This window comes from Fringilla coelebs (assembly GCF_963513975.1).
Source record: "Fringilla coelebs genome assembly, chromosome: 5".
NCBI lineage: Eukaryota > Metazoa > Chordata > Aves > Passeriformes > Fringillidae > Fringilla > Fringilla coelebs.
The window spans coordinates 35,229,607-35,253,078 of NC_140033.1; the positions used below are offsets into that span (position 1 = coordinate 35,229,607).

Genomic DNA, 23,472 nt, shown 5'->3' on the forward strand with positions numbered 1-23,472 from the left:
TATGGAGCTGCTCCCTGCATTGCTGCCTGGGCAGGCAAGAACCTCACCAATCTGGTTATTTGCTATTCATCATTATGGGATGGGAGAGATCAGTTCAAACGGGGATAATCCTGATTTCCCCTGCCTCCTTCCCATCACCTTGAATGTGCATCATTATCTCTACTGAAGTGAAGAAAAAGACATCTTTTGCTATTCTTAAAATACCTTTGCATGAAATACTCTTTGCATAAAATACTCCTTGCATTCAAAATAGAGCTGCACAGAAAGAGACTCTTTCAAACGTGTTTGCCCTAAATCTGTCCTCTGTGCTCTCACATGTGCTGCTGGTCCATTTGCTCAAAAAGAATGGTAAGGACACTGGCTACCAGTGGGAGCTAAAGAAACTGATTAGAGGCTTGTCACCCTGTTCTTCTAAGTTCTTCTAAGCCTTCTGATGTTTACACTTTCGTAATGGAGTTTCTCATGCACTTTTATGTAAATAATGATTGGTTTTGCATTCTTTCCTGGAGGAGGAGAAAACTGATGGACTGTTAGCTTGACCAGTGTCACTAGAAAAGCAGCAATTTCATCCTCCAATCCAGGGTGACTTTTTGAATTCTATATATATCAAAGTAGAGAATAAACTGCCCTTCTTTTTTACCTCAGAAGTTCCAGCGTGCGTGTTGTTTTATTTCATGTCCTGTTATGACAGAGGCTGGGGCTGTACTCAGTCTCTGACATGGGAAGGGGACTGCTGCTGTGGGCAGGTCACAGGCACCAAGCAAGGCTTGGCAGGTATGCAGCATTCCCAGTGTTTTGTGCCTCCTCTGTTTATGAGTTTCTCTATGTCATTAAAGGACCTTGATGGGAGGAGGATGTACTGGAAAGGTTAAGGAGACACTGGAAATAGCGAGTTAATATTTCCTGGCATCTGTGTAACATGTAAGAGGTTAGCTGGCTGTCTGCTCCCTCTGTGTCCATCCACATCCTGGCTTCCAGACTCCTGATCACTTTTGAGAGCTGTTCACTTGGCACTGAGTCACCTCACTTCACTTCAGTTGCCTACCTCCGAAAGTCAGCAGAGAGGGACTGGCATTTCTTAATCCATCCTAATATAATCAGGATGGATCTCAATGCCTCTTCTCCTGCAGTTACCATCCTCTCTACTCTTTTACAGGGAGCCTAGATGGGTAGTTTAGAACCAACACACTGAAACAAGGCAAGATGAATTTTGAAGTGCTCTGCCTGCTTGCCAGCACTCTGTGTGAGAGGAACTGTTTCATGTTAGAAGAATGAAAAGTAGGAATAATGTCTCCTAAGATGTATTAGTCTTCCTTGTGAATTTTGACTGTGTGTGATTTTTAGAGCAAATAGAGGAAATGTTTGCTTGCTTTCTTATATAGCTGAAATATTGACTCATAAAAGACCTTTCACAGGTGTTGAAAAGACTAATTAAATAATAGTGCTTACTGTATTCTGGGCTATATGAAGGTGCAAAATAACATTATCTCTTCCCTTAAATCATAAATGAGAGGAGAAAGCAAAAAGCAGTGGAGCCAGTAGGAAAATAAACAGCATATTTCTTCTGTTTATTTACATAATTTCTAAGGAGCATAGTAAGAAAGCTACTAGGTGATTTAGTATATTGAAATACACATCTCAGACTCCAAAAAATTTCTCATTTAATCGGGCTTTTCTCTGAATATGTCTTTAAACCTTTCAGTCAATGCAGGGGACAAATGAAATTTAGCCTTGCTTGTCACGAATGAGTGAGATTCCCGAAGAACATGGAAAGGGCTGCAGTGCATTCCTATTGATCTTTCTCGCTGTATTTTTTGTGAGATCTTTTCTCACAGAGACATTTCTTGAAGGAGTTTTATAATCCTGTTTGATGTATACAATCCTATCAAGCTTTCGAGGCAGAAAATACTTTTATGCTGAACCTGTCAGTTTTCTTACCTAATATTCAAATGCAAAGAGAATAAAAAACCTCTTTTTCCCTCTGCAAAGTGAATTGAAGGTTAGCAAAACACACATGATGTTGGGTTTTCTTGCTTCATGGTAAAACTGTCATAAAAAGACCACAGTGTTATTAAGTATGCATACACAAAAAAACATAAAATGACAGCTGATTAAAAAAAGTCTTTTTTGCTGGAAGCGAATTTATCACCATCTTTTGCCAGTAGGATACCATAGTCTACAAGATAATTTCTGAGGACAGATTATTATAGCAGAATAACAAAGCATGAATATTAATATTGTAGATGACATTTAATTTACTAATGGAAAGTCTGAGGATAAATTGTGAAAATGCCTTTGAAAGGATGAATCACGTGTATTTTTTGAGCAAAGTTCAACCTTTGAGAAACAAAACATGGATAAGGTGTGAACATGAAAAAGAACTGCATTGGAATGAAAACTAAGGGATAAGCAATCTGCTTATGAATAGGACAAAAATGAGATTTATCTGGCTTAGCTGAGAATGGTGTATTTTCAAAGGAAAATTTAAATAATTTTGTAATGGGGATTTATTTTTCTGTAATGCAGTTGAAGAAATGGAATAATAAGTATTTTTCTGTCCCATTTAATTGCACTCCTCCATAGAGACAGGAAAATTAATATAAGATAATTTAAATAAGCAGGTACACTTTAATACACACAGTCTTTTGGTACTTACAATGACTCTGTTGATATGAACTTGCTGAGGTAACAGTCCCAGTGCTGCTGCCACTCCTTGGCGAAATATCCGAAGCAATGTGATATTCAGCTTGTTCACATCCATTTGCAGTGTCTGAAAAACAAAATCAGTTCAAATGAACTCCTTGTCCAAGACATTTAATTCTCAAGATGACTGGTCTCTGGGGCTTTTCACTAATTGTTGTTGAGTTCTTTTTCTGTAACAATAATCTGTGTAATCTATGTGCATCACAATATATAATAGATCCAATGGTACATTTCAGTACCTTAAATGCTATTCATTAGCAAAGTACCACCTTTACCCAAGTACAATCAGAATGGGTTCCAGATGGTTTTGACTTAATTCCTTGGACAAGTCACAGTGTCAAAGATAACACAATTACTACCTTAGAAATGAAAGTTAAGCATTAAACATCAATGCATCCTTAAAGAATGAGATGTTGAGTTTGCACAATGAAGATTCATTTGGAATATTGCCTTAGCATATCTCCCTGAAGGTGAAGAATGAGTCACACATAGTGAAATCATACCATTTTAATTTTGATTAGCAGTTTCTGAGATCAGAAATGAAACATTATGGATACATTCCCCATGTTTGAATTTCCTAAAGCTTCCTCATCCATGTCACAGGATGAGACAAACTATAGCACTGAAGCATTTTCTTTCCCTGGGTTAGAATTATAGTGAAATTTAGAAGTTTCCTCAAGTTCAGATCCTTTTTGTGAAGTCAGTGGAATTTTACCCAAGAAATAATTTAGGCTCAAATCTTCTGTGTCCAAGAAGACCCAGATATTGGGTCTTCACATGATGCCTGATAGACAGCACTTCCCTGTGGTACTTTAGAGTCTGCTTCGTTGTTTTCATACCCCTTTTGCAGACAATATGTAGTGGAGAAGGGAGAAAAGATGACTGTGTCAGATGGCCACAGGATCAGGATTCCAATGCTTCTGGCAACTTCTGACTTAGGAAGTTACTAAGTTCTGCCTGAGCCAGTTGACTCAAGATAAAAAAGATTTTTGTTTTAAATTTCTTATTTTGAGCCATGGGCCAGCTTCCTGCTCTGAGGAACCAAGCAGGTATTCTTCTTTCCTAACCAGAGAATTATGCATAAAGAGAATTAAGTATCCATGGGTGGGACATCACACTGGGAATATGGTTATGGTTCAGAAAGAAAGGAAACATTTATCTTAAAGAAAAGCAACATCACACTTTTGGACTGTAGTTCTTTATCAGTAGTTATAAACTGCAACATAAAACCATAAAAGATTTGCTTTCCTTTTCCACCACTGATTTCATTTTTCTCTCAGTACTGAGCAGTTTTCTTTCTTTTCCTCCCTTTTTCTCTTTGTTTTTAACACTACTGGGATTGTCAGGTCTTGATGCATGAGATCTGTTCTTACCACGCAACTGAGCTCTAATTCCGTTGGAAGTATTACAAGATTCTTCCACTTAAAATACCCTTTCTACCCTGGCATTTTTAAAATAAAAAATCTTCTTCTCTTTGCTTCTCAAATTTGACAGACATCCTCAATGGTTACAAAACTGCTCCAACTTTATCACTGAAATAGAGAGATGTCTTGAGAGGGGACATGTGGAGGTCTAACAGATGTGAGCACTTTTTCTTCTGTACGTCAGACCAACTCATGGAACACCCAACAAGAATTGGTTTGGAGCTTTGAAGCTGTGACTACAGTAAGACAGCCTGGTCCGAAGGTCTCAAGTAAATGAGAAAGGGAGCTGCTCCTGAAATAGGAAGACTGTCATGAGGGTCCCTGGAGATACATGGGATGGCTTAAAGAGTGTCCAAGCTGGTGACCCTGAGTTATGGGGTTAATAATAACTGTTGTTACTGAGCAAAATTAGCGGGCATAAAATCAAAATACATTCATTTAAACATACTTGATCCAGGTATCATAACACATAACACATGATAGAGATATTATTAAATAGTGTGTTAAAATCTCACTGATAAAGACACAGAAATGAAACAGCCAGAAAAATATCTAGTTTTAGAAGAAATAGAAGATCTTAAAGAACCTATAAAAAGGCAATAAATTCTCATAGATTTAGTATGCAGGGATTGTGGTTCATCATATCCAGGCACAGTAAAATGTGGTGAAAGTCCATTATCTTCAGGAGAGTCACATTTCTGCCTACCAGGTCTGAATTCAGTCCACTGCGTCCTTTAACAAATATTCATCCATGGCTGCAGTGTGTGTGTCTGTAAGAGCTACATTGTCCTTTGTGGTCCTGGGGGAAGCCTGAAGACCCCAGCTCTCTGTCAGTCTGGCATCAGTCTGCTTAAAAATCTCACCTGGCCTTGCACACAGAGATTACAGCACCCTTTTAGAAAATTTCCTTAGAAATTTGCCCTTATGCCTTATCTCAGGATGCATCTTCTGCAGCCATAAAAATTTCCTTCCTTTCTTTTTTCTTTTTTTCAAAAAAGTCAAAAAATATCTAAGGAAGAAGCATCTCACATTGATTAAAAGAACCTTGCTTTGCAGTTCACTGAAGGGATCTGCTTCTCCTTTTCTGCTGTCAGTGTGAATCTTAGCTCCTTGGCAATTATAGCAAAAATTTAAGTAAGAGAATTACAGGTTGCCTTTTTCTTCTTCAGACAGCACAAGGGAGTGCATTTGACTCTACCTGTCAAAAGGAAAGTAAGCAATCCAGAATCTGTCACTTTAGGAATGGAATTTCTAACTCAATCAGTGAAAGGTAATTTACACAAATGCTTGATGGAATCCCAAGAGCACCTACTTTAGAGGGAGGAGAACATCCCAGATGTGTTCTGTGCTCTCTATTATCCCTTTTTTGGCATTGCACTCATAAAAGCATAAAGCAGCAGTGGACGAGATTGGAGATGTATCAGTCCAAAGTGTGGTGAACTCTGGGTGCTTACAGTAAATGACAGGAACAGGGCAAGATTAAAGTCTTTTCCCAAGGTCCTTCTGACAAGATCATAGCTAATTTATGTCTATTCAGCATAGGCATCAGGTCTCCTCAATAACAACAACATTATCAGACTGGTCTGGATTGAAGGCAACACTTGGGGGCATTATATTGTTGGCTCTAGTATGTGCCTCCTGAAGGTGACTGAAATTGAAGTCTGACCTGAGGGTGTAAAATTGCATTTCTGCAAATTCTTTAATATAAAAACTTTAATATAAAAACTTTTGTTGAGAAAAGTTAGTAAGAGGAAAAAAAAAAAGAAAGAATATAGAAAAGGGAAAGGGAAAAAAAAGTCTTAAATGCTACTATCAGAAAATTTTCAAAATCTTATTAATATTTAAATATTTTCATATTATTATGCCATTCTGATGGCATGCCTAGATACCATTTTGACTATAGTCCACAAAGGTAAGAGATTAGGACAGGAAACTGCTAATGGATGAAGTGCAAAAGCAATAATATCTTTACTTAGACAAACAATATGACGTGTCATTATTAAGAGAGTCACTCGTACAATGGAAACCTGACAAGCCATTTACAGGTTGTAATTACAAAAATCAAATCCAGGACTGCTAAATCCACCTGCAAAAAAAAGTGAAGTTAACCTCTGTAAAGTAATCTATCTAAATAAATAAAACAAAGCGTTAACAGAGATACACAAGTTATCTTACTGTGTTCCTCTAGCTGCTCCTTTTGCTTTGGAAAAGAAAAGGCTGAAATATCCCAGTAAGACAGCACTAATCCTTTACCTTTGCTCATCTGCAGTGTTTATCATGGACTGCAACCACCTCCCCAAGGAGGTTATGATTTTGAATCAGCTGCCTCTGTTGGCAATAGCGACTTGTTGAGCCCAGAGGCAAACCCCCTGGATGGCTCATTTTCCTGAGCAATTACCCACCTGGATATTGCAACTGTGGCGACGGTTTCTAGGTTCCTCTGCTCCAAGTAAAAAGGTAGCTTGAACTGAAGGAGTTTTCTGTTTGTGGTGGAAAACTTGGGAAGACAGAGCTCCAGAAAGGGAAACTCAGCATAGAAGTCCACCAAACATCATTCACAACTGACATCCTACAGGGGCTTTTTAATAAAGATCTTCATGTTAAAGGGACAAAAAAATCTCTAACATGAAAAGGGAATATGTGACACAGAATCTGAAATAATACTTTTAGGATATTACAATAAACTTTAATTTGCCAGGTCATGTTCTGCTTCTTATGAAAAATTCAGAGAAGAGACACCTTCTACATTTTCCTTATCATCAATAATATCCTTTCTGCAATGAGTTTCAAACATACAATTCCATTTCTATGCATTGTTGCTCCCCCCAAAACTCCTTCTGATCCTGCCGCCACAGATGTTTTCTCAAACCCCCAGCTAAACTGATTATACAGAACAAAAATAATCAAAGACAAAGAGGATTAAAGGTGAAAGTATACATCTTAACAACGCTATTATGAAAAAAGATGAAAACTAAATCAACAAATTATACATGCTAGGAATTTTACATACTTAAAGGCCACTGGGTAGTGAGTTCTATTGTGTGCTAAAACAAAATTAAAAATAAACACACTTATTTAGTTAAGCGAAACAAGTGAGAGAGCTCAGAACAGAGTTTTCTTACCTGCCTGTGCTCCATTTATTTGTATATGGTTTTAAAAATTCAACAAAAATGCTATAAAATGGGAGGGATTTCTGCAATAAAGCAAATATTGCACTATGGCCAAGCTGTGGGTCCCTCTATCTGAGCACCCTACTCTGCTGCCTGCACAGTTCATCAGTGCCACAGTGTTCCGTCCTGTCACCCGCATCAGACAGCCTCAGCTGTACAATCAAAATAAGGATGTATTTATCAGGAGGGAAGCTGAAAGTGTTGCAGATTTATTTGTACAGCTTTGGTGCAGAACTACAACAAATATATCAAAAAATTGCGAAAATACCTGAATTTCTTTCTTTTTCTCCCCCTTAACATATTAGATTTTCCTTCCTCTCACTGTCCAATATTTGAGATTGCAGCTGCACTGGGCATCAGGTGAGCCCCTTTGGCTGGCTCAGGTGCCTGATACACACCCACAGAAGATTTCGGTTTTCTAAAATTGTGAGTCATGTGTCACAGCAACTTTACTGTCTCAGGTAGTCCATGAATCACATGGGAGGCAGTATATCCCTAGCCAGAGTTATACACCTACAACAATGCATTTTGCCAAGTGCCACTCCAAAGGAACTTTGCCCTAAGCTGAGCTGGTATCTGAGGTGCATTCACTCCTCTCCCATTTACCTCTCCCACTACCATATGACCTTCTCCAAGAGGAAAGACCTGCCTTTTTATGAGGGCTACACTAAACTTTGAATTATGTCTGTAAACTAAGATAAAATTCTCATGAGTATAAAATCAATTATTCTTAGTGATTAATTAAAGTAGCTTCATATTTCTGTGTATCAGCAGTTGTCTGCAGTGACCTACTCAAACTTTCATACATAATGTATTTGTGCTAAAACACAATATGACTAGAAATATCAATCTTGGGACATTGAAATTCCAATGTCAGGGAGCAATTATTGAATAAAGTATAGTGAAAATCACCAGGAATAGTAGAAAAATTACAGGCATACACTTGAATTTATAAGAATCAGTGAAAAGCAATGAGAAACACTCTTGACCTGGAACATGCTTCTGTTTAAGTCATCCATTTTCTACTGAGGAGACACTGAGGCTGCAGAATATGCAAATCTGCCAAACAATCCCAAATATCATATGTAGACTGCAAAAATATAAGTGCTTGTCCAAATAGTATTTGGGTGATAAGAAAATAGAGCTCTAAGTTGGTTCTGTATAAGTATTAGGAAAAATGTGATAGGAATAGGTTACTTTGATTACTTCAAGTCCTGATTAGTTCAGGGAAGTTTAGTATATTTGTATGTTGCTTTTCAAGATGTGACAATGTAAAATTTCACTCATATTTTTGCTAGGCAAAAAACCCAAACCACATCTGTTAAGAAAATCTTTGTTTAAAGTAAGCATACTATTTCCTGGAATTATGCTTTTCTCATATAGTATTAAATAGCAATTTTGGCTCTTGATCAATTTTTCATGAAAGCATATACGTTTAAATATTTATGCATGCTATGAGCTCTATGGAATAAATCAAAGACAGAAGTAACACTGAGGAGAAATATAGGGTTAATCCAATTAGTCCAGATAGCTGTATGGTCTCCCCTCAAAGCAATTTTCAAGTGAATGTTAATTAAAATATGAGAAAGTGAAAATGTATGGATCAAAGCATTCTTTTCCGCACTGCGATTAATCCACAGACTCCACCACAGGAAGATACAGAGGCCAAGGACTAAATATGAGGTTGGAATAGGGCTGAATGCTTATATGGACATTGAAGGTCACATATGTCCCTGGAAACTGTACAGACGACATACTACAAGCCTTGTCATGCAGTTGGCTATCATCCTCTAACTGTCAGAAACTAAGATGAACCCTAGTGCTACAACAGAAGTTCTCAGTCTGCTGTTGCAAGGTTTGAGTGCTGCCCACCATCCTGGGCTAGAAACTGGTCCTGTTTGCATGGGTAGGTACCAGCTGAAGACGATCCTAGAGACTGCTGTATCACAGAGGTTGAAGACACCATACCAGCTGTTGAGGTGATGCCAGGGTACTACTCCACTAGCATTCACTGCTCAGACTGGCAAAACTTTCCTGGAGGTGGGTGCATGATATGACTAAACCGGTTTGCCTCAGCTGTGTGACAGATTTACATTTCTTTTTCCAGGGAGAAAAACTACTTTCTCAAATGAACTCAGCTGATTTGGGGCTTATTTGATCAGTTCTGTAGGAAGCATCAACATAAGAGTGAGAAATGTTCCATCTGTGAGGTCTGGCTTTTGGCCACAATTCCCTCAATTCCCTCACTGAGCTTACTTGCACTTGGGCAGTGAGTCAGTCAGCTATAGGAAGACTTTATGACCTTGATTGATGATTAACGTGTACAAGAATGAAATTCAGCCCACTAAGGATAAGGTTTGTTAATACCTGTCTTCAAGAGGTGAACTTTGATTTCTATCAGTCCTATGTTTTGCATTAACCTCTGGGCTTGCAGTCTTTAAGAAAAGATAAGAGCCAGCTCTTCCAGCGTGGTGCCACAAGGCAATGTGGATTGACTGATCACATCTAATGAGAAGACACAGAATAGTTTTCTTTATTCCAAAGGAAATCTCAAAAGGTATATTATTCCATTCTCCTGGCTTCTGAGTTGGGTGGGTCATTCCTGTACCACAATGCGAGGTAGTTAAGGGGGCGACTCTGAAACCACGTGTTACACTGTCCTCACAATGCTCATTGTACTCAGGCCCCTTTACCTCTTTCCTGTGGTGTCATTAATGCATCGATCATTAACCACATATTGGGAAGTCAGGAGGTATGTACAGGTTCCAAACACTGAATGCACTGCAGATTTTGAGAAGCTACTGTTCTGTAGCCCCTACAACTCAGTAGGGGAGTAACCTTATTCAAAGCCCAGTAAAGGTAATAGGACCTGTCCTGAGTAAGATCCTTGCAGAATCCCATATCCTAAATGCCCATGGGATGCATGCTTGTCACTGTTGAGGGGCTGTAGGAGAGGAGAAGGAAAAGTTATCTACTGTCCATGGGACACCAGTTTGCTGCAGCATCACCATTAAATAATACCAATACCAGCAGGTCTCTGTACTGTGGGAGCCCTTTGGAAGGGGAAGGGAGAGGAGCAGGAGGCTGCAGTAGTTTTCTTGTTCTTCATGGCTATTAAAATAAAAAAAATTAAACTGGGAGTGCTTGCAATTACTGCCAATTGATTACTAGTATGGATGACAGGCTGAAATGTTGCTATGCCTCTGGCCTTAGCAAGTCTGCCTCAGTTCTATGCCTATAAATGGGAATAAGAGAATTTGACTCTTCTCAGGATTATTTATATTTTAGTAAGATAGAGATCAGATAGGTAGAATAAAACTTTTTAGCTTCTTTTACAGACAATTTTAATGTTGTCCCCAAAAGTTATTTCCTGTCTTTTTTTTTAATTAGGATCTGCGTACCTTCAAGGACTGGGATTTTCTTTATCACAAAGTATTTTAGTTTTCTTAAAATAACAGTTGAAGTTCATTTCAAAGCTCTGATAGTTTTCTAGGCTTTTTTCTGAATCCATCTATCTGTCCCTGCCCTCCTCCCTTATGGCAGACAGTTGCAAAGGACAAGATGATGGAAAAGCACAAGACAATGCAGAGATTTGGAAACACAAAGAGAGCTGGGAAAGCTCAGCTGAACACCATTTCAACCTTTTTGTTCTTTGAGAGGCATGCATAATGAGCTCCATAAAATTGTCCTATCTGTCCTTATTCAATATTGGCAAAAAAAATTATTCCCTGCATTGCAAAAGAAATTCATGGTGCTATTATGTCCAATACAACTTTTATGCACAGCATGATTGTACCAGTCACATCCTATTTCATCATCCCAAAGCCAGCTGTAATCCTCAGAGCAAACAGATCCTTTTGAGCCTGTTCAGCACAGCACTTTAGAATATGTTTGGTTTTTTTCTGCCAATTATTAAACTTCTAGGTAAAGCCAGTGTAAAGTTCTAAATGCCAGAAACCCAGTATTGTTTCTACTTGCTCTTTTTGTAAAACCTTCATTTCAGCTATTAATTCTGTCCAATTATTAAATCTCTAAGTAGAGCCAGTGTAAAGTTCTAAATGCCAGAAAGCCAGTATTGTTTCTTCTTGCTCTTTTTATAAAACCATCATTTCAGCTATTTTTTTCCTAAATAATTTTTACTTACTTTAGTTTGAATTCCTATTACAACTTTGTATAATGACTCTTAACACAAAAGACAACCAAAATGCCTTCTAAAAAAAAATGGGAGACATAAAGCTCCACCCCAAAACCATCCTTTTCTTTTTTGTCTTCAGATTTTAAATTTCATTTGTAGCAGGCATGGATATAAACATATATATAAGCTTAAAAACTAATGAAGAACAAAAGTAGAAACATAAACAGAAACTTTCACATCTTGCAGGAACTGATGTGGCCAAAAGACTCCCACTGACTTACTCTTGTTCATAATCTTTCTCTCTGATTTGAAAATCAAAGTAAGATTTCAATAATGCTGACATCCTATCTTTCTCATGCATTTATTTTCAGAGACAATTTTTATTGCTAGTTTCAGATGAACAAAATCTACCTGAACTCAGACACAATGGGAATATTATAAAAAGAGGCAAATGCTTTCCCTTTTTTCTCATAATCATGGCTCTCTGCAGCTCCTGGGCACAGAGAGAGGAAAATTTGAAATACATCTGAAGAAGAAAACCAAAAGAGTCTCAAAATTCATTGACTCAACTGGAATTGAAGTATTTACATAATGGCTGTTCTTGTGAGATTCCTGAATAAGGCTCATGTCCCAGGGAGTCTGGATTAATGGTCCAGCACAGCCAAGACTTTGAAAGTAAGAAGGGATTCCTTAGCCTTCAACTGTTGAGAGATCCGAATCCCATTTTCAGGAAACAAATGTTCAGTAACAAGGGCTGTTTAGTGTGATGCAATTCATCCGTCTGTTTTGGATCCTTATCAGCTTTCAGCCTTTTAGCCCAAAGAAGTCTCTTTATAGACATTATCTTCACCATAATCACAAATTCTTGAAATGAAGCTTGTATTACTGATTTTACCCTTCCTACTTTAGTACTCCAAACCAACATGAACCAAGGACAGACAATACATGACAACTGTGTAATTCTGGACTTATGTTCCTTTTACTATTTTAGACTTTAAAGAAAATTAAGCAAAATGAAGTACAACCCTTGGGGGCCTGCTATTTTTCCCTAGATAGAACTCGAATTACTTTGGGTTTTATTCTGTCATGGAATCACATGACTGATGGAATCAGAGGACTAAACACATGACTTTGTCACAAGTTTTAGCAAAACTAGCACTTTAAGTTCAGAAACAAGAAAGCAGATGACAAGACAGTCTCATGATTTTGGCAACTATCTCAGGAACTTTGACCTTCTGAAGACGCTAATACTAAATGTATTTCAGAAGCTTGTAGGCAAAAATTCACTTTCCCATGATCAGCTGAGCAGACAGGATTTTCCTGTTCTGTCTAGTACTAAAGAGAGGAGGCACAGGTGAAGGGAAAACATTAACACCAAATTTTCAAAGATTTAAGGAGAGTTTTACCTCAACAAGGCCTATTAATGTTAATAACAATATTGTATTTTTGACTAGCAGGTTTCTGGCTTTGATAATACTATGCCTACACTGTGACCCAAATGTCCTAACACAGGACACGATTTCTGAATCAATTGTTAGAGAAAAAGTTTTCTAAAATGGCTTTCAGGTGAATTTGGGGGCCTTTTCTTTATAGGGGACTCCACTTCTGAGTTGAGTCCCCTCTAAATTGAAGAAATGAGGTCCCATATGAAGAAGCTATGCTGCCCTGTACTATTGGATGTTATGTCTCTAAAATGACAGGGAGACAGGGCCTAATTCATGGATCTTTAATCTCTCTCCTTTATATTCAGATCAGAAGATCATTCTGTGTTTATTTTTTTTTAAACAGGCAACACATCTGTCAAAGCCAAGCTCAGATGTTTAGAATGAGACAAAAGCATTTTTTTCTTTTTATTCCTAGAATTGATCACTCTTAAAAGAGAAAATTGAAAACAATTTGCATATTGTTCTCTCCTTCTCACACATATACAAAAGCAAAACAATTCATAGTTCTTTCAGAGAGAAATAGCAGTAAAAGATTTGGAGGTCTTCTCTTTTTCTTTTCTATATTCTTTCTTTCTAATATTCTTTAAACATACAAGAAGCAATCTCCCAGATTCCCCCAAGTGATCACAACCAATGCCATTTGTGTTTGAGAGGTTCTGCTCCCCTGTATGAACGCCACATTATGTACACTTTATGTACACTTCTGCCTCTTTCCTGCACTCTGGAAACCCAGGAGAGTCCCAGTGGTTCTGTGGCTACTGTTCCATGTGGGCAGGAAGATATGCCTGTGAAGAAACACTCAACCTCTCAGATACTGAGTGTATGGCTCTGATCCAGAGCAATATCTGTTTTCTACCTGTCATCTCAAAACAAAAGTCCTGCAAAATGATGGCAAGAGGACTTCCATACTTCATTAAAAATCCCAGCAAACAGGACATTTACCTTATATCCAAGGAAAGAGACAACACAGCATGGCTTCTATCTCAGTTGGTATACAGATAAAATTTATGGCCTAACCTACCAGAGGAGTTGTGTTACTTCAACAAGTTCCGAAGTTAACTGGAAAAATAGGATGAAACAAAAAGCAACAAAGCCTCAGGAGAAGTAGAAGAGCATCACTTAAATTTGTATATTCATGTTACCCTTTTTTTCACAGTATCATGCAGACAAAGACAGGAATTTCATTGGAGACTATGGTTATTGTTGTCTATGTTTTATACATAATGTCTAACTGATCTTTAGCTTGTTTTGAAAAAATATCTCAATGATTTATTCTTTAAAGACCTTTTTCCGATTTTCTACGATAAGACAGAAATCTATTTTGCAAATGGTCATAATCAGCAAAGGTTTCTGGGAAGAAAATCCACTGACATTATCCCACTGAAACTCGACTTCCAGAGATACACTGCCTGCACACAGCAGAGCACAGATGTGCCAGGTCTGGACAGCCTCTGGTCAGTGCATAGGAGCAAACTCAATGGATACAATCCATGTTGGATTAAACATGCACTGTATTTTCAAAGATGTGAATTTACTGGAGAGCTTTAAAGAGCTTTATTTCCTGCACTATCCTCACTTCCCACTTCCCTGCTGTGTTTTATCTTCTCCTCACACCATGCTGGCAAATCATATATTTTGGACAGTTTACGTGTCCCATCTTTTACTCCTCCAAAAGACAGAGATATCACAGCGTTGTGCAGCAGTCTAAATGTATATATTATATCCATTCATCTCCTCTCTTGTCAGCCCTGCACAGCAGAGCCCCTATCATACAGCTCAATTATGAGGGTGCAGTCCCACTTCACCACCCAACAGGATGGCAAGACAGAGTACCAGAGGTGTACATACAGCAATGGGCTCAGCCCCATCTCTACCATAATCTTACTATCATGGCTTTGCATACAGCAAATTGCCCTACATCCAGAAACCATTGCTACACTACAAAGCAGCAGGGTATCATGTTACTTCAATGAAAAATGGGGTAGGTTACTGCAAATGGAGTACCTGATTGCCAACATCATTAGGGTTGGCAGGGCTCACCCTCAGCCTGCCAACTAATCCCTCTTTTGCCTTTTCTTTGAGTTAGAACTAAAACCAACAAACCTGTCTTACCAGCCTCATCACTATATTGTGTCTGTAGTAGTGGAGGAATGTTCATTTCACTACCCAAAACAATGTTGAACTAAAATAATGGATCATCAAAGGAATGAATTCCATAACTCCACTTTGTTCATTCATTGAGATGAACAAAGAAACAAAAGATTAAGTAAATGGCTATTCAGCTTCTCATTTCTACAATCTTTCCCCCACTAAATATAAAATTCCCAGAAAAACTTCCAGAAATTGCCTGATTAAATGTGTGAAGGGGAAAGATTCTGTGTTCAGCAAGAGCTCACTTAGCCCCACGAGGACTGATGAAACTCCTGCTGAATTCCTTGGAAGGTATTTCTTCAGAGGCATTTTGGACAGCTGCTACACTGACATAAGCAGCAACACAGATTTCTAAAAGACAGAATTGTTATTATTTGTGGAATCATCTCTTGGTCATCCATATGGTGATCTTATTTCTTGGGTTGGGTCTTTTATGTCAGGCAGGTACGACATGGTCCAGGATGCTGCTGTCTCATCTGTTAAAGGCAAAGCTGCTTCTAATTTTTCTAAACAATTTCAACAACACGGTGAAGGTTTATGTCATGCTGGGTGACAGAGAGAGCAAGAATGCATGAACAAGGACTTTAGCAAAAACCAATAATTCTCAGTTTACATTTGTAGTTTTCCCCATGAAGACATGTCGTTATTTTCATGGTACTACTAACAGGGGACTACAAATATTCATAAGGTCTGAATAACCAAAAGTACACCAAGGCAAAGTGCTGCTTATCTTAGAAACATGAAAAAGTATCTCATGTCAATGCTGTAAGTAAAAAGTTTTGGACACCCAACACAGAATTCTGGCCAACATGCGTCACTATCTCTTTTTTTGGGTTTTTGGAGATATTCTTTATATTTTATGTCAGAAAATCTTAGTGTTGTAACCCTAACAAAGTTTGGGTTATCTAAGTTCTTTTTATGTAATACCTCCAAAGTTCATCGAGTCACAGAACAGCTTGAGTTGGAAGGGATCACAGAATCAATTAATACAGAATTAACCCCTAGGTTGCTCAGAGTCTCATCCAACCTCTCCTTGAACATTTCCAAGGAGTGGGCATCCACAATTTCTCTGGGCAACCCGTTCCTGTGCCACACAGAAAAGAGTTTTTATTTTCATATCTAATTTAAAGCTCTTCTCTTTCAGCTTGAAGCCATTCCCCCTTATCCTTTCACTACATGGCCTTGTAAAAAAAGTTTCTCTCCATCCTTTTTGTGGGCTCCCTTCAGGTACTGGAAGGTCACCCCAAAACCTTCTCTTTTTCAGGCTGAACAATCCCAATTCTCCCAGCCTCTCACAGGAGAGGTGCTCCATCTCTCTGATCAATTTGGTGGCTCTCTATGCTAGACTCACCCCAACAGATTGGTGTCCTTCCTGTGCTGGGGACTCCAAAGCTGTTATTTTGTACTTAGCCATGTGTGTTATTTTCTGTCTGCAGTATTATTGTATAAAGATTCTTCTGTTTTATTAAGAACTACTTTTACAGTTAATTGACATAATATTATATTATATAGCTAATATACAAAACACAAGACAAGCATTTAAATTATGTGCATAACCTGAATAAGATGGAAACTTCATCATGTCAGCTGAATGGTGTCTTTTTTTACAGAATATAATATGAAAATATATTTATGATTCATGAGTCTTTTAAAATTAGACTGTAATTAGAGATTCTAAGCTCTAACTTTGCATCTAACTTTGCATCTGTGAAGTTTCAAAATTTCATTTAAATTCTGTATTCTGTTTTTTCTCTGTCTTCTGCACTAGCAATTCATACAGACATTATATAGATCATAGAGCAGCTCACAAATGAGAAAAAATACATTTTCAAAACTATTTTTCAAAACTCAATGAATAAATAATAATATCAACCCATTTTGTCAGAGTCCAAATACATTTAACCTTTAACTTAAACCGCCATTCTGCCATTTATGTAGGTAAAAATTCCAAATCTTCATTCAGTGACTCAAACCTTTTAATTTTAATATATTTAAGATGGTTTAGTAAAAGAAAGTAGAATTGACAGCTACATGGAAAAACTGACAATTTTTGTTATTTAAAGACATTTTTCACAAATCTTTCATGCAAGAAAGAAGCTGCTAGTTGACAGTTTCTGTCCTTAAGGAAGATGAATCTTTGTATATATGAGACTTTTAAGGTCATATCCTTAAGATATTTATGCACACCTGTGTATTCAAACTTCAAGTACAATTGAACACATGTAGAGCTTTAATTGTTAGTAGGGGATGTAGCTGTTTACTTTAGACTGAAGAAGTATTACATCTGGTAGTAAAGAGAAGCTGCAGTGCCATTCTTGGTCCAAAGATGAAATAAAGATATGTGATGAGAGCTGTTACTAACAGGCAATAACAGACAGCCTAAGAAACTTGGAAAAGCAGAAAGAGAATTGGGAATACAGACTTAATGTTATCAATCAGTTTGCATCCCCCATGGGAATTTTACATTCAAACACTGAAATTCCATTAGGTAAACTTGATGAAAGGCATAATTTCATAGTGGTATTGTACTTCTGTAGTGCCTTTAATTTGGGGTTTTTTTGGACATGAGTTTGCGTGCATAAAAAGGTTGTAAATCGATGTTTCCTAAAGAACCTTATGATGAATATGACTTTAAGCTGGGGCTGCACATCTATCTGCAGTGCAAACCCATTTCCAGGCTGCTTGGAATTCTGACAACAGTGACCATGGCAATGGCAGTGCTACCCCAGCCTAAGGCTCTTGTCTTACATATTCTGCAGATCTGGAAAAGTCAGTCTGCCCATGACAACTCCACCTTGTAAGAGGTTCTGCTGAGTATGGCCACAAATGAAAAAAAAAAAGCCCTTTAGGAGAAACAGAGAAATACTTTGTGAGCTACAAATACAGTCTGGCCCTCCGGAAGCCTGTTGCCCTCCTTTCAAACCCAGAGAGTGCTGAAATCTGGACATTCCCCATTCATGAAAACCCAAAGTGCTTCGTCATGCAGAAAACTGTGAAGTTTGTGAAAAGACTAGAAAACAGAATAATAGAAATTATGCTGCTGCTGCAAAGGAGAATTCTTATTGCTTTAGATAACCGTATAAATACTGCAAAGTCTACATGATGTCCTGTAAAGTCTACATAAAAAAAAGAAGGCTATATGAATGGTTGGCAATGCCTAAAGGAAGAAAAAGTATCAATAAGTATCTAAGGTCAGCAGACTTAAGTATATGTAAGGTATTTTTGTATAAATATAAAACAGGGATACACATTGAGATGGCAAAATTTTCATACTTATAGAGAAAAGAAAGAAGGAGATTCTAGTTATCATTTGAGGGATAAGAAATTATGAGTGATAGTGATTTGATGTATGTATTCTATTCCAGAACTAATCATACTGGATGTTGGAAGACCAAATAGAAGGGTAAACCTGCAAATATGCTGGAACAGATGATCTCTTTCAGAAAACTGTTTGTAGCAATTTTGTGCCAGTCAACATACTTACTAGAGGTCTATTGAGTCACACAAAGTCATACAGAAATGTGATGATAATGCAGAAGCTTGGAGATAACTCAGAATCAGGGGGTAATTAGGTAGGTAAGACACATGGGGTAATTCAGGTGAAGTTCATCTGAACATCATGTACTTAATATGACTAAACTCATGATAATAAAAATTTTGGGACGACATATGTAGTTAACCTTCAAAGAAATATATTTTTAAAAGGAGTGATTCATAAAGTGAGCCAGGGTTATATCCAATAAACAAGTGAACAGATACTTCCAGGAAAACATGGACGGGTTTTGTGAATACAATCCCTATTTAACCTCTGAACTGACTGAATGATGTACAGCCACATAGGGAGGTGGCAAAATTTGGTTATTGTATCTTTTATCTTGGTAATCAACAGAAAGAATTACATGCATGCTGTCATTTTCTACCACTTTTCAATTCATTAACATCTTACTCATGGTGCTGATCAGGAGCAGGACCATGACCATGACTGCACACATTCACAGCACACAGCTTCTACGGGGTGTAATGATTTTGTAATTCTCCAGCTGCTTCCAGTTCTGTAAACACTTATTGACTTTGTTTCTACTAATGAGCTGAGACTTACCCAGTGACACAAAACACCTGAGGGGCAACCTGCACAGACTGCAATTAACTCTTGGTTCCTGTTTCTGTTATTTAATTAGTAACATCAATTTTGAACACTACACATACTGATCTCAGAACATACAGGCAATTACCAACAGCCATTAAACCCTATTTTCTAAATTACATGCCAAAGATAAATGATTTCAAAATATAAAAATAATGTAACCAAAACTTTTTTAATGCTAGATAAACTTAATAGTTCCTCACATTACATGATTATTCCTACTTCTGTCTAGTATCAGTGGACCCAGGATACAATGATGTAATAAAAATGGTTCTGCTCTGCAGAAGTCTCAGAATGTGTTTTCCTAGAGAACAATGTAAAGATGCAGAGTATACTCAGAAGTGAGTTCAGCCCTGGGAGTACCATGTATCTGTTGCTACTCTACACAGATGTACACTGAAAAGGGTGAAATACTCAGTGGCTACTCAGAATTTCAATGTCTCTGTTTTACTTTGGATCCTCTTTCACCCACCTGCAGCTAACGTGCATAACCCTGAATACTGAAGTGAGTATCCATGCCAGGAAAAGCTCTACTTTCAATCCTATGTTTATACAACATGGGAAGCCTGGGAACCAGGTCTATGCCTACAGAACTATACTGCCTTCTATGTCATCAAGATGACGAAAACTAGGTTTCTCAGGTTAGCTCTTGCCCTTACACCCTATAGAGACTAGACACTGTACATCAGCAATTGCTCCAGGTTTCTGTTGAGCCTGAAATAAGCCAGACCAGGGAAGAAGTGCAGATGCCTTTGGCAGTGGCAGAGGTTTGATTTGGGCTCGAGGCTTCTGCTGAACTGAGCAGACTATGATGATGAGTGAAAGAGATGGGTATTCCCAATGAACTTCAAACAGATGGAGACCTGTGACTGGGGACCCCCTGCTGCTCACACAAGCACCAAAACATCACCACCATGAAGACAATGGCTCCAAAGCAGTTGCTGGAACTTGATGTGGGATTGCTTAGACTGGAGAAGAGAAGGTACAGGTGCATAAATATCTGATGGGAGGGAGCAGAGAAGAAAGACAGGTCCAGGCTCCTCTCAGCACTGCCCAGTGACAGGACAGGGAAGCAATATGCAAATTATGTGAGTTTGCAGATGCTGACCTCAGTAGCAGCACCCCCAGCAGCTTCTGTAGTACAGGCTTCAACCCTAAACCTTGCTTCATTCACAGGATTAGCAGGAGACCATATGGAAGATGCAAGAGGGCTACCTCCTTATGTATAGTTATTAAAAAAACCCCCTTTTTTCACCCCATAGAACTTCCTAGAGATCAAAGGACTCTGGCAGAAGCTGTCAGATTTGGATAAGTTTCTGAGTCAAAATATGATTTAAACTTTACCCAGTGTTTCTGGGTGCCTTCTCACCTGCCAAGTGTTTCTTTATGGCAGGGCCATAAAGGTGCCATGCAAGTACATGGTTTCAGAGTTTTCCTGCTTGACTCTTTCTGTCCAAGTCATTTTTCTTTATAGTTCATGAAATATGAAATTGAACCTAGACCCAGAATGCTAAAGACCATTGCATATGCTGATGCTTGTTCTAATTCAATCATTTCACTAAGTCTGCTTTGTTGCAGCAGAGTTACTATCATTGCAAGGCAGAACACAAATGTATTTTTCCTACTGGAAAGGACACATTTAGGCACACAGAACTTTTAGACAAAGGATGAAGAGTCACACAGGATGTGGTATGAAGACAAGAATTCTCCACATATGATACAAGCTATCCCTTTATTTTGGTAGCTTCATCTTACTCTTCCTTGCCCCCTCACCAGCTGTTATTTTTCTGTATGTGAAATGCATCCAAACCATTTCACACATAGAAAACCAAAAATACCTCCAACCCCAAATCATGTTAAGAATAGAGTAATTCAAACATATGACCACATGATATCCAAAAAAACAGTCACTTTAGTCATTCAACTGATAAGTCCAGTACCACATTGTTAGAATTTAATTAGCAGCCATTGCAGAGATTGACAAATGGTACAATGGAGTGGAAATCTTGGCTGGGCGATGATAATAGAGCTGTAGTGTCTGATGTTGTCTATCCTCGCCCTCCACATCCTTCACAGCCTCTAATGACATAAGAGGCATCTTTCAAAATAACATTTTTTTATCTTTAGAATAATTTCAAACTTACCCATGTGCTAACTTTGCATGTTCAAAGTCCTTAGAAAAGGATATAATAATTTTATTTACAATTTAGTCATCCTTATTTTCACAACACTGCAACCTATTTCAGAGAGATAAAAGTGACAACTACATTATGTCTGCTACACCACAGTGTCTTTGCAGCATCAGGGCCTGATAAAAGTTTTGTCAGCCATTCAGTACTAAATAAATAAACTTTAAATGACATAAAATAAAATACAATACCATTAAATTACTTTGTTCACTTAGGCTGAGGGCTGCAGAGTACTTTTCTTGGCATGGTACATAGAGACTTTGCAACAGGAATTTATTAGGGTAATGCTGATTACTGTGGGAAATCACTTGTGCTTCAAATACATAGAAAATTATTCACAACTATAGCAATGTCTTTGCAAAAATCATAACATGGACTGGATAAGACGTCTATTATCCTACTCTATATGTAAAGCTGAAGTAATGACAAAAATTTTTTTGTTTTGATGGTGTTTGATAACAGCCCTCCATCATTAGCATGTATCTTTCTTATGGACTTATTATCACTTAACTCCTACTGCTCAGCTGTCTCTCTGTATGAGGTATATGGAACACATACTAACAAATTAATCTCCATAACAAATGTTTTTTTTTTTTCCTTCTGTCAGTATCTTGGTGGGAAAAACACAAGGTTTGAGAGAGACAATCTTCAGAAATTAGTTGATTGAATCATAAAATATGAACAGGGAGAGAGTTGAGACATTCTTTTTTTAGCAGTGGTACAGACCTTCCACCATTTAAATTAACATGACAGATGCAGAGTGAGGAAAAGAAAGACAAGGAAAATTATTAAAATAGCGAGAGGTTTAATGATTTGAAAGTTTTGATTTAATGATATAAAAATTAAATAGGATGCCTGAGATGCCTTGTTTTGCTAAAACTGAGAGATGTGGGAGGAAAGTGATTTATGGCAAAAAGTTTCTGCCTCACTGTGACAGAAGCCTGTGATTCACAGAGATAATTGTGAGTACCTTTCATCTAAAAGGATGTTTAAGTACATTACAAACTGATTCACAAACTATACACAGCATTAATTATAAAAAATTCTGCCATTTTACACAGAAATTCAGTTATCAGGGGAGAAACAGAACAAGTAATGAAGGTAGGAAATTCAAAGCACATGTTCTCACCTCCGTTGTCACAAACCCACCCTCTAGGTTTTCCAGTGAATCTTTCTCTTTTTCTAATGGTCATGGTGAATAATGACCTGCAATAAAGGCAGGATGTTTAAGTTCTGCAAAACAGAGCTCAGCAGGAGTATGAGCTTCCCTCTTTTCTGATACATTACAAGTAACAAATGACAAACTGTTTACCACATCCCCCTAGTTTGCTTTCTGCTACCAAATAATGGATGCCTGCTGTTATTGATACCATGACAGCAGTTATCCTTCCTGCTCAGGTGGAAGAGATGTACATTTTGGAGATAAGTATTTCTTTTCCAGCCTTTCTGACTGTAGAGCTGCAGAAATACTCAGTGCTTTCATCTCTCTGACAAACTGCATCAATGAAGCAAAGCTAGAAATGAAGATCCAAAAAAAAAAAAAAATTTGCTACTAACTGACATTTTCCACTTGGCATTTCACATTTGGGCACATACAGAAAAAAAATAAAGACAATGAAAAAGTAGATTTGGTCAATGTTTCCACCTCTGTAGAAAGAGTGTGGCAGTCAGAAGTCTCCATGGGAATTACAGGATGCAAGGTCTGCCAGTCTGCCACCCTCGTGGCTGGGGGAACTAATTGCCATCTCCAGGCCTGCAGGAGGAAGGGACCCCTACAGGGTCAACTGGCACCCTTAGCAAAGGAAATCCTGATTTCTCTTTCAGAAACCCTTTCATTTTATATAAAGCACATTCAGTCAGTAAATGGTAGAGAAACGCAGTCTAGCTTAGTGGTTAGGACACTATCCATGCTTGAATGCTACAGATGCTACCCTAGCAAATTGCCAATTAGCTCAGATTGGGTAAAAAATTGTCAAGGTAAAGCAATGAAAACATCCAATACAGAAACCCAGAAAAACAGGCACTAACTTAAATATTCAATTCTAGAACACAAATCAGTCTCATATGAGAAGGATTGAACATGCACAAAAGAAAAAAAGAAAGGAAAGATC

The 23,472-nt window shown here is 37.9% G+C and overlaps 1 protein-coding gene across 1 annotated transcript in view; it reads right to left on the reverse strand.

The window, feature by feature from the left end:
- The window catches only part of PTPRR (protein tyrosine phosphatase receptor type R), a gene marked incomplete at its 5' end in the record, with an annotated part of 139,985 nt that overhangs the window by 66,827 nt on the left and 49,686 nt on the right, over positions 1-23,472 (reverse strand). Inside the window, 1 exon segment of the mRNA XM_084205711.1 lies at positions 2,657-2,770. Coding sequence (XP_084061837.1) covers positions 2,657-2,770 — 114 coding nt within the window.